This window comes from Delphinus delphis, chromosome 9 (assembly GCF_949987515.2).
Source record: "Delphinus delphis chromosome 9, mDelDel1.2, whole genome shotgun sequence".
NCBI classification, from domain to species: Eukaryota; Metazoa; Chordata; class Mammalia; order Artiodactyla; family Delphinidae; genus Delphinus; species Delphinus delphis.
The window spans coordinates 14717469-14730438 of record NC_082691.1 but is presented as its reverse complement, the minus strand read 5'-3'; the positions used below and the strand labels follow the sequence as shown (position 1 = coordinate 14730438).

The 12970-nt window shown below is 34.1% G+C and overlaps 1 protein-coding gene across 3 annotated transcripts in view; it reads left to right on the top strand.

The window, feature by feature from the left end:
• Positions 1-12970, top strand: part of CDK13 (cyclin dependent kinase 13) — a 113522-nt gene that overhangs the window by 34740 nt on the left and 65812 nt on the right. For all 3 annotated transcript variants that reach the window (XM_060020215.1, XM_060020213.1, XM_060020216.1), the window contains exons 3-5: positions 823-993; positions 2383-2522; positions 4616-4786. In XM_060020215.1, coding sequence (XP_059876198.1) covers positions 823-993; positions 2383-2522; positions 4616-4786 — 482 coding nt within the window. The remainder of the gene's footprint in view (positions 1-822; positions 994-2382; positions 2523-4615; positions 4787-12970) is intronic.

Genomic DNA, 12970 nt, shown 5'->3' with positions numbered 1-12970 from the left:
CAACATGTTATATTGTTAAACAGATTTTGTAGTGTCTGAGAGGTTTAAAATAATCAATTACCAGGTTAAGATACAGTTAAAAAAATCAGAGGTCTTAATACATTCAAAAAAGTATAAAACTAACTGAGCTTAATTTTCACCTGTAATTCTGATAAGCTAGAGCCTTAAAAAATTTTTTAAAGAATCATTGTCCAATTCAGGAAAAATTAATTCTGAAAAGGGATGAAGCTAAATTTGTTCTTTGTAGTTATTTAAATGGGCCAGATAAATAATAGCATGTGGTTTATTTATTTCTTAAAACAAAATAGCTTTTTGTCTGTCTACCAGAATCAAACCAAATGCTATTATAAAACTAATGAATTTTCCCATAAAGCATGACTAGTTGACTTTCAGTTTTAATTTACAGTTTTATAGTAATTCTATATCTTTTTAAAAAATAGCCTATTTTTTAGAACAGTTTTAGATTTACAAAAAAGTTATAATGATATTACAGAGGGTTCCCATATACCCTCCACTCAGTTTCTTCATTATTAACATCTAGCATTATTAGTATGGTACATTTGTTACAATTAATGAACCAATATTGATACATTATTAGTAACTAAAGTCCATACTTTGTTCAGATTTCCTTAGTTTTTATCTAATTCTGTATCATTTTTGCCCCCAAATTTTATATTTTTGCAGTTGAATATAGTATATTATTTTAGCTGGAAAGTAAAGAAACTCGGTTTAGCCTTTGCCATTGTGTGCTATATAAATGCATTTTTATTTCTCAATGAAATAAATTTTTGTGTTTTATTTGTCTGACTCCTTTCTTTTTAGCTTACGAGGAAATATTTCAGTAAAAGCAGTTAAAAAAGAAGTAGAAAAGAAACTACGATGTTTACTTGCTGATTTACCACTGCCCCCTGAGCTACCAGGAGGAGATGATCTCTCAAAGAGTCCAGAGGAAAAGAAAACAGCAACACAGTTACATAGTAAAAGGAGGCCTAAGTATGTGCTTGCTTTCTACCTGCTCTTAAATTGGCCAGAGATGATTCTGGATCATCATAAAATTATAAAGTCCAAAATTAAGATTTAAAATAACAAAAAGTGTATTCTTTCAACTTAAGTATATGAATAACTTTTATTGGAGCTTTGAAAAAAGTTTTTTTTCCTAATTGCCTGAGTACTTATTCAAAATGACTCATAATACCAAACTAAATTTTCCCTCTCAGTTTGTAATGTATTAATTTCTTGGGATATTATATATGTTGAAGAAAATTTCTATAATTAAGATATTTAAAAAACAAATATTGAAATTGGGCAAGGTGGAAATCAGCATTCAGTGAGCCCAGACAAAATTAGTAATGGGCAAGCTGCTATGTTTTCCTTTGCTTTTATTTGCTCCCATAACTAAATGCATTCTTGATTTTGCAAGAGGTGGAGTGGAAGAAGGTTTGAAATCTGTATCCTAAATTAGCTTCAAGTAAGTGCCTAGAGATAACTCTTTCCCTTGAAACCTGTTCATCAGTTAAGGGCAGAGGGAGAATGATGATTCCTTTTTTTATTTCTGCTTAACCAAGGGAAAGTGTAAGTAAGACTTTGAGTTAGATCTGATTTTAGAATTGCTGTTTCAGGTAGTGTCTAGTATAAGAATATGAGGTGATTTTCTAGTGTGGAGTAGAAAGCTAGAAAACTTTAAAAAGAGTCTCTCCTTGAGTATTGTAGCTTTATTCCTTTACTTAAATTCTCTTACCTGCCCGAATATTAAGATACTAAAAATTACATTCTTTTTGAAGAATATCAAATATTTGTTATATATAATACATACTTAAAGTGTAAATTCCTAAGGGTTGATAATATTAATATTTTTATACTCTCTTAGACTGAAAATCTTTCTGGTGCTTCCATTTTTAAGATAATTTTATCTAGCCATAAGTCTAAATTTGTCAATACGCTTTATGGTTAGATTTTTGGTAATGTTCATTATTAAACTTCTGGTTTTTGAAAGCAGATAAATATATACACATTGTCAATGAATGAAAAAATACTCTGGAGGTTGTTTAGAGAACTTTGAATCTTCGAACCGGTGTTGGTTTTGTCCCCTCACTGAAAAATTATATTGTATTTCTGAAAGTCCTTCATACAAACTTCATTACTTCTCTTTCCCACTTTAAGTGTTAGTCTACAGAAGGAGAGTCAGTATGGAGAAATACCTTGACTTTCAAGATAATTTATAATACCACCTCACGGTGTTGCCTGTCTTAGATGATCACAAGTATGCAAGGGTGAGGGGAAATTAATGGTTTAAGATTGGGTATGGAGGGTGGATATTGAGTATTAAACAGTTTATTCACTTTGCTTGATTGTATATAAAAACTTCAGAACTATATTTGATAGAATATGTGGGCCTCGCTATGGTGAAATCAAAGAAAAAGACATTGACTGGGGAAAACGCTGCGTGGATAAATTTGATATCATCGGAATTATTGGAGAAGGTACCTATGGACAAGTTTACAAGGCCAGGGATAAAGACACTGGTAAGAATGCCAAATGCTTTGGATCTTTGGGCCTATGGAATGTGCTTAATTCATGTTTCTCTTCTAATGTATAACTTGAGGAATTTTCAGAAAAAAAAAGTTAAATTTGAATTTATCATGGTATTGTTTCATCTTGTTTTTTGTTTCATTTTATGTATGCACTTATGTAAGATATGAGTACATGTAATGGGGTGTATATACATACATGGTTTTTTGTTTTGTTTTTTTTTTGGCTGCATTGGGATCTTCGTTGCGGCATATGGGATCTTTCATTGTGGCGCGTGGGCTCTTTGTTGCGGCATGCAGGCTTGTCTCTGGTTGTGGCGCGCAGGCTCCAGAGCGTGTGAGCTCAGTAGTTGCGGCACACGGGCTCTCTAGTTGTGGTGTGCGGGCTCCAGAGCACACAGGCTCAGTAGTTGGGGCATGCCGGCTCAGTTGCCCCATGGCTTGTGGGATCTTAGTTCCCCAATTGGAAGACCGATTCTCCTCCTTTTTTTTTTGTATTTAATAAATTTATTTATTTTATTTATTTATTTTTGGCTGCATTGGGTCTTGGTTGCTGTGCGCGGGCTTTCTCTAGTTGCAACGAGAGGGGCTACTCTTCGTTGTGGTGCGCGCGCTTCTTATTGCGGTGCCTTCTCTTGTTGCGGAGCATGGGCTGTAGGCGCGCGGGCTTCAGGAGTCGTGGCTCGCGGGTCCTAGAGCGCAGGCTCAGTAGTTGTGGTGCATGGACTTAGTTGCTCCATGGCATGTGGCATCTTCCCAGAGCAGGGCTCGAACCCATGTCCCCTGCATTGGCAGGGGGATTCTTAACCACTGTGCCACCAGGGAAGCCCCGGAAGGCTGATTCTTAACCACTGGGCCACCAGGGAAGTCCCCTGAGAGAAAGTTTTAAAAGGCCTTGGGGCAGAGGAAAAAGTAACTGTGTTAGACACCATGTATTTTACTAATAAATGGTGCTTAGAGTCAGTGTTTAATCTTTATTTATAATTTCTTGTTGAAGTAAACCAATAGATAAAATAGCATAGGTGTTTGAGGGCACTTAGTATAAGCGAGGCTACCTTATGCATAGAAACTCTGAAGGCAGTTATAGCATGCAGCAGTAAAGTAATATTTATCATGATGACTCTGCATTATCAAAAGAGATTAAATTATAAAACAAGGAATCATACATTTTAGATTTCTATTAAAAAATCAAGTAATTTTTAATGATTAAAAGGAAAAACGTCCTTCCTTTGGAAAATTTGTAAGTACAGAATTCCTTCTTTTTCCCCTACAAAGAAGTGGAATGAACAAACTTCTGTTACAGTGAATTTTTTCTTATAATAGGATTTGTGTGTGTTTCAATATTTAGATTATCTGATACAAAACTCACTCATATGTAAATTATGAGGCCATTTAGTGTTGTGGGAAGAGCACATAGTTTTGAGAGAGCTAAACCAGATTTTGAATCCCAGTTTTACTACTGGGTAACTGGGCATCTTTGGACAGGAATAGATCTGAGCATATTTTCTTATCTGCACAATGTCCAGAGTTTTCTCATCTGTTCAGAGAGATTTTATGCATGTATAAGCATATTAGGTATATTTAGCCTCCCCTCTTCACTTTTTAAAAAATGGCAGTGTAATATATCTACTCTTTGTTATCTAGCTTTTTTCATTTAATATATCTTAGTGTAAAATAACAGTGCAAATAGACCTACTTTATCCTTTTTAACAGTTGTATAATATTCCATAGTTTGATAAATATCCCTTAATTTATTTAACCAGAGACTTTTTGAACCATAAATATTATCATTTGGTATATTGGAAACTAAAATATATTTTGTGGTTTGTAATTTCAAGAGGTAGGAACTGAAATTATGAATTAAAATAAAAATTTAGGGAATTCCCTGCTGGTCCAGTGGTTAGTACTCCACGCTTGTACTGCAGGGGGCATGGATTTGATCCGTGGTCAGGGAACTAAGATTCCCACAAACTACCTGGTGCAGCTGAAAAGAAAAAATAAAAATAATATTAAAAAATAAAATAAAAATTTTAAATGTTACTTAGTTTTGTCAGCTGGTAACCTGATTTTATTTACTTTTCTAATAGGAGAAATGGTAGCCTTAAAAAAAGTACGCCTGGATAATGAAAAGGAAGGCTTTCCCATTACAGCAATTCGAGAAATTAAAATTCTCCGGCAGCTTACCCACCAGAGTATTATCAATATGAAGGAAATAGTGACCGATAAAGAAGATGCTTTGGATTTTAAGAAGGATAAAGGTATGTGTGCATATTTACATAACCAATTCTGTGTATTCATGATTTTGCTAACTTATAGATTTTGATATTGACCATTTGAGGATTTATTAGGTACATTAAAAATATTGCCTTAATATCAAACTCTATTAAAATTTTTTTTAATTTATTTTATTAAACTATAGTTGATTTACAATATTGTATTAATTTCTGCTGTACAGCGAAGTGATTCAGTTTTACGTATATATATTCTTTTTCATATTCTTTTCCATTATGGTTTATCACAGGATATTGAATATAGTTCCCTGTGCTATAAAGTAGGACCTTGTTGTTTATCCATTATATTTGTAATAGTTTGCATCTGCTAATCCCAAATTCCGAATCCATCCCTCGCTCCGCCTTCCATCCTCCTAGGTAACATCATACTTATTGGTATTACAGATGAAATATTCACTAGCAATATTTTTTTGGGGGGGCCTCAATATATAATTTTTAGTCTTTATTTTTTAGTGATTGAGAAGCAGTTTATAGTAGTATTAGAATATATTTACCTTACATTTTTAATGTTATAATGTCTCAACATACAAGGAAACTTTGTGGTAGGCATATGTATTATTTCTAAAAGTATGGCGGCAAAAATGTTAACCTGAAATTGCTTTTGATAATCTATAGTGGTATATTGTTGGCTTTTAGCAAAAAAAAGCTGAAAAGAAATTAGTGTGCTTTTTAAAGTAGCTAACATAGGGTATTTGATGGGTGAAAGAAATGCTCTACCTCCAGCAGGTTTTAGATCTTTAGAGTAAGATTTTGGAACTAAGGTTGACTCCCTTATAGTCAGTGGTTTTCAAAGAGCAGAATTCTTTTTGAAACTAAATCTAACATAAAACAGATTAAAAAGTAGGTATGTTCTGATTGAACATGGTACTTAGCCTCCTCCCATCCCCAGCTATACGCATCCATCATCTTATTCTTCTGGGGAACACAGTAGAAAAATGATTGTTGTTATGTATGGTAACCATTTTTTATGAAGGAACCTCTGTTTGAAAGTATTCTGTATGCCCTATGGAGATCATCAGAATCATCTTTTTAATTGATATAACTTCCATTAGTTTTTTTCCCACAATAAAGCCCATATTTCTTAGTCTGACTTTGAACTGGGTTTGTCTTTTTCATGTTATTTTTCACTACTTCTTATTGTGTAGTAGAAAGGTTACCTGTTTGACTTGGGTTAGAATGTCTGGGGTTAGAGACTTAGCTTTTCAGCAAGGCCTTTAGCCCTTCTGAGCCTGTCATTTCTTTACCCATTAAAGGGAAACATTATTTCTCTTACTGTATAGTGAGAATTAAATTAAGATTTTATGCATGAGGGTGGTGTGCAAATACTGTTTTTCATTAATCTTGTTCTATAGCCAAATTAATATAGTTGCTTTTCCTCCACATACCCTGGACCTCTGTTTTCGTGATCTGTGTGATCATATCCCTGTTTATTTCTCCAACCTCAACCCCAATCCAGTTTTTCTCATTGCTCACCAAACTCCATTCATATCGCTCGTTTGAGTCATCAGATATGCCAGTGCACTTCTCTGCCCTGAAGCCTTTCTTTACACTGGGCATACACCTCTCCAGCCCCAACACACACACAAACACACACGCACGCACGCACGCACGCACGCGTGCGCACGATTTAAAAGGCAAATTTCTCGTTCTCTAGCTCTCTGCCTGAATGTTGCTTTATTCATTAGTGAGGTCTTACCTGACCAATCTTCCCACTTTCCACCACAGTGGCCTTAAGAAAACATGGTTAAGTGGTTTCACCATGGGTATATTTTTGTGCAGAAACCTATAGATGCTGAAGGAGCTTCCTCTGAAATAATCGAGGGAATGCAGGCGAGACAGACAAACTAATTCTAAATTTTTTTCCTAATGTTTTCATCTTCAAGCAGTTGCATTTCTTTTTACTCTCTTTGAGGGAATCTTTGAACTATTTTGTCTGTTTCTCAGTCTTTTTACTGTTAGTGTGAGGTATAAGAAAACATTTCCTATACCTCTAGGTCTTTAGTTTCTGCGTGGGATGCAGTTACTTGTATTAATTTCAGTAGTCTTGTGTTCATACTTCCCTGTTCATAAGGTCTTTGAACTAGACTGTTAATTATTTTGCAACAGAAGCTTTGCTTTGTTATTTTCTTCTTTCCACTGAGGATTATGAATTTACAGAAAAATGATTTCTGAATGAATGTAATAGTATTCAATGAAAAATTTTAATGCAGTTTATAATTCTCTGGGTAGAGGACACTTTTTGTTTGGCAGTTATATGCAGTATAAAGTAAAATGTTAGTCATTGATCTCCATATCAAAATGTAAATATTTAGTACTCAGATGAAAAACAAACACTGAAATAATGGTATCACTACAACAAAATAGTATTTTGGTACTTAAAATTAACATAATATCCTGGGTAACGAAAACCAGTATTAAAATTACTTTGTACAAATTAAGTTCGCTGTAATGCTCTCAATACTAGTGTTTGTTTAATGAGGGAATTTGAGTAATCTTTTAATTTGGAATTTTTCTAAATATCAATAAAACAGTTTTCTATAGTAATGCTTATGGTAGAGTGTCATTATATGGTTGAGGGAAGCAGTCTTAAATGTCACTTTCTCTGTAGTCTCTTGATTCTCACATGGTGCTCCCCTATGCTTGCATTCCATGTTATACACAGTTCTATAACGATATTTTCTATTTCAACTTAGTCATTATGTTTTCATCTCTTATTCCTATTGAAGTGCCTGCCTGAGGACAGAGACTGAGTTTTATTCTACTTTGTGTTCATAGTGTGCAGCACACAGTAGGTTATCATTAAATTTTGAATAAATGAATGAATGAAATACAAAGCTGAGAATGTTCTGTGGAGTAGATAGAAAGTTAAAGACGGGTGCGATTTGGATAAGTAGGGAGGAGGCCATTCTAATTCATAATTGTCATAACGTGTTTTATGAGGCAATGAAAAATTGGCATATCCCCTAAAAAAAAAAGTCTTGCTTCAAAATTATCTTCCCTGCCTCATTTTCTTAAAAATCTGAATTCATTCCCATAATATAGAACTGCTAATATTTTGTGGGTTTTGTGATGAGAGCATTGTTGATCGATTTGTTCGTTCTTTCCGTACATGTTTATTGTGCCAGTTCTAGACTTGGGCTGGCCAATACAGTAGCCACTAGGCAATATGTTTATTTAAATTTAAATTAATTAAAATTAAATAAAATTAAAAGTTCAGTTCCTTAGTTGCATTAGCCACATTTCAGGAGCTCTGTAGTTATACATTACTACTGACTGCATTTTGGATAGTGCAGCTGGAACGTTTTCATCAAATCAGCAAGTTCTAATAAATAGTGCTTGAGATACACAAGGTAAAAAAAAAAATCTGGTCCCCGACTCAACCGAGTTTCTGGGAACCAGGTGGATCAGTACTTGCTAGAACTAAACCAGACTAATATATGAATGACAGGCTTTTTTCTGCCCAGAAGTTTTCCCTTATTGTTAACTCTGTTAATCTGTAATTGCCAGGATTTCAGTTGTAGGTGTTGAGTTTCAAAAAAAAGAGAAAAAATTTAATGCAGGCTGTGGGATCTACCAAATAAGCAAGAGAACTTTGTTAAGGAGTCTGTACCTACCAACTGTGTACTGTGTCTTCTTTTTTTTTTTTCCTACCTTAAAAAAGAAATGAACTTGCAGGTTATTTTATTAAAGATAAAATTTTCCTGTGATGGTGGGGCCTCCAGCAGCATGTTGAGGCAGGATGGAAAGTCACTTGTAAGTTTAAATTTCTTGTATACTGGGGGCTGCCTATATTATGTTATTCATTTTGTCATGTAAAAGATAAAACTTAGTCTCAGTTGTACAATTTATTTGTATCTGATATTTTATGTGAAGTTTCCAGTTAAGGCTCTAGGCCAGGGATGCGTAGTTTTAAGATCCTATACCCTCTTTTTGTGCAGTAGTACTATTATTTAGAATTAGTAACTTTTTTTGAGTGGGGCAGGGAAGGAGAAAGAAAAATGTTAGACTTTCTTTTCTTGATTATAAAAGTGATGTTTATTGTTATAAATTTGGAAAATAAAATGACCCAGATATTATCACTATTAAAATTTTCTATATTTTTCCTAATGTGTCTTCTCTCATATTTATGATTATTTATTCCCAAGCTGAGGTTCTGCTTCTTTCATTAATAACATGCTTTTTTATTGGAATAATATGTCACTTGGATGGACCATATTTCATTCCTCCATTGTTGCATATTTAGGTTCTTTCAGGCATTTCAACTACTGTTTTCTATATTGAAGTGTTATACTGGGAAATTCTAGCAGTGATTTGTAGCTATTCGTATACCTTTAACCAGACAAGGGACTTTATCTGCTAGAAAAAGTCCTAACCAATTCTGAATTATAGGTTTGGTGAGAAATGAAGTAGTGAGTGAAGTAGTGAGCGATAAAGGTCCTGTATAATGAGCATATATAATCCTAGCAGTCAGTGAGTCCATAGACATTGGAACCAGATTTCCTTCCTAGAATATGTCCTTCTGCATAAAACTTTTATTCACATCTGATTATTCCCTTAAATTGATTATAGAAATGGGATTATTAGGTCAAAGGATTTGAACTTTGCAATTTCTTAACACATATTACCAAGTTGTTTTCTAGAAGGGATGCGCCGGTTTACACTCTCAAATGTAGAGCAAGAATAGAACAGTCTAGGAATAGAAGGGAACTGCCTCAACTTGTTAAAGGGCCACTATGAAAAATAAGGATGTCTGCTTTTGCCACTTCTGTTCAACATTGCCAGGGAAATAAGGTAAGAAAATGAAATAAAAGGTAACCAATTGGAAAGGAAGAAGTAAAACTATCTCTAATCAGTTTGTGTGTGTGTCTGTGTGTGTGTACACATACACACAATATAGAAAATTCTATGTAATCCACTAAAAAACTCTTAGAACTAATAAATGAGTTCAGCAAGGTGGCAGGATACAAAATCAATATACATAAATCTGTTGTAGTTCTGTACACTAGCAGTGAACAATCTAAAGTGAAATTAAGAAGACTTTAATTTATAATAGCATTAAAAAGAATAAAATATCTAGGAGTAAATTGACAAAAGAAGTGTAAGGCTTTGTACCTTGAAAGCTACAAAATATCATTGAAAAAAAATTAAAGAAAACCTCAATAAATGGAAAGACATTACAGGTTCATGGATCAGATGCATACTATTCCCCAAATTGATCTACATATTCAATGCAGTCTCTCACAGAATCCCAGCTAGCTTCTTTTCAGAAACTGACAAGCTGATCTTAAGATTCATATGAAAATTCAAGAGGTAAAATTGTCAAAAAAATTTAGAAAAACAAAATTGGAGGACTCACACATAGTGATCTCAAATCTTACTACAAAACTAGAATGATCAAGACTGTGTGGTACTGGCTTTAGGAAAACATTTAGATCAGTGGAATAGAATTGAGGGCTTAGAAACCAACCCTCATATTTATGGTCAGTTTATTTTTGATGAAGATACCAGCACAAGTCAGTGGAAAAGAACAGGCTTTTCAACAATCAATGCTGGGTCAAGTGGATATACACATGCAAAAGAATGAAATTGGATCCCTTTCTCACATACACAGTAATTAACTAAAATGGATCAACGATCTAAATATAAGAGCTAAAATCACAAAACTCTTAGAAGAAAATGTAGGAGTAAATTTTCATGATGTTGGATTAGCCAAAGCCTTCTTTTTTTTCTTCTTTTTGAAAATATTTATTTATTAATTTTATTATTTATTTGGCTGCGCCGGGTCTTAGTTGTGGCATGTGGGATCTTCTAGTTGCGACATGTGGGCTCTTAGTTGTGGCATGCGGGATCTAGTTCCCTGACCAAGGATTGAACTCAGGCCCCCTATATTGGGAGTGTGGTGTCTTAACCACAGGACCACCAGGGAAGTCCCTCCAAAGCCTTCTTAGTTATGACAAAAAAAGCAGAAACTATAGGAAAAAAATAGATACATTGGACTTCATCAAAATTTAAAACTTTTGTGTTTTGGTGGACACCGTTGGGAAAGTGAAAAGACAACTCAGAATGGGAGAAAATATTTATAAATCATGTATCTAAGGGGCTTGTCTCTATAATATATGAAGAACTCTTACAACTATATAATAAAAAAGATAGCCTGTTTAAGAAGTAAGCAAAGGATCTCAAAAGACATTTTTCCAAAGAAGATATACAAATGGCCAATAAGCATATGAAAAGATGTTCAGTATCATAGTCATTAGGGAAATGCAGATCAAAACCGCAATGAGATACCATCTTATACACACTGTCAGATGGCCATAATAAAAAGGAGAAGTATTAACAAGTGTTGGGGAAGATGTGGAGAGATTGGAAGACTCATACATTACTGGTGAGATTGTAAAAAATGGTACAGCTACTTTGGAAAGCAGCCTGACATTTCCTCAAAATGTTATGTGTAGATACCATGCGACCTAAAACTTCTACTCTTAAGGATATATCCAAGAGAAATAGAAACATGTCCACACAAAAACTTGATACCAATGTTCATAGCAGGATAATTCACAGTAGTCCCAAAGTGTAAACAACCCAAATGTCAATCAGTTGATGAATAGATAAACAAAATCTGGTTTATTTATACAGTTGAATATTATTCTGCCACTAAAAGGATTGAAGTACTTACACCAACAAATTGGATAACTTAGATGAACTGGACACATTTGTAAAGACACACAACCTACCAAGAATCATGTAGAAATAGAAAATCTGAACAGACCAGTAAAGGGATGACTCTGTAATAAAAAATCTCCAACAAAAAAAAGCCCAGTACCAGATGGTCTTACTGGTGAATTCTACCAAACTTTTAATGAAGAATTAACACCAGTCCTCTCCAGACTATTCCAAAACACTTCAAACTCATTCTGTAAGGCCAGCATTACTCTGGTACCAAACCTAGGCAAAGACTACAAGACAAGAAATCTATAGACCAATAATTTTTCTGATGACTATTCAGCAGACTAAATTCAGCAGTGTATTAAAAGGATTATACATTATGACCAAGTGAGATTTATTCCTGGAATGCAAAGATGATTCAATATATGAAAATCAATCAGTGTAATACACTACTTTATTACAGTGAAGGGGGAAAATCTACATGATGATCTCAGTAGAGCATTTGACAAAGTTTAACACACTTTCATGATAAAAACACTCAACAAACTGGGAATAGAAGGAAACTGCATCAACATATTAAAGGCCATATATGAAAAGTCCACAGCTAATAATATCATACTCAGTGGTGAAAGACTAAAAACTTTTCTAAAGTCAGGTAGAAGACAAGGATATAGTTTTCCCAAGCTATCCGAAAGTAGAGTGTTCTTGTGAAACCCTTTGTAAGCTCAAATGGCATAAAGGGAAGAAGCAATTACCTTAGGACATATCTTGCTAATGGAATCACAAAATAAATTGAAATAAAGCACAGGTGCTCACAGACACAGTTCAAAGTTATGATGGCTTGATGCTGAGTGTAGTTGCCAGGGAGGGGGCTTGGTAGTGCCACTCTCACTGCTTAGGGTACATGCTGCCTCTATAACAGCTCACTGCAAAATCAACACTGAATGCTATTTTTGCTTTTTACCTTTCTTTTGTAAAAGCAAAATTCCTCTGATTTCTTTTGATTAGCGAAAACAGATACTGATGTAGGTCTGTCATAAAAGCAAAGTGGCATAAAGCAGACTTTCCAGAAATAGGGGATACCTGTACCTGCTTTTGTTGCTTCTGTTCACAATAGTGCTGGAAGTCCTACTCAGAGCAAATAAGCAAGACAAAGAATAGATGCCCAGATTAGAAAGGAAGAAATAAAATTACGTCTGTTCATAGACAGAATGGTCTTATGCGTAAAAAACCCTAAAGATTTCACATACACACACACAAAGTTAGAATTAATAAATGAATTCAGCAAAGTAGCAGGAAACAAAATTAACATGCAAAAATCAGTTGCGTTTCTATACTCTTAACAGTGAAAAATCTGAATAAGAAATGAAGAAAACTTCCATTTACAATAGCATCAAAAATAATAAAATACTTTGGAATAAGTTAATCAAGGAAATGAAAGTATTGTACACTGAAAATTACAAAATAAGAAGTTAAGGATGACAC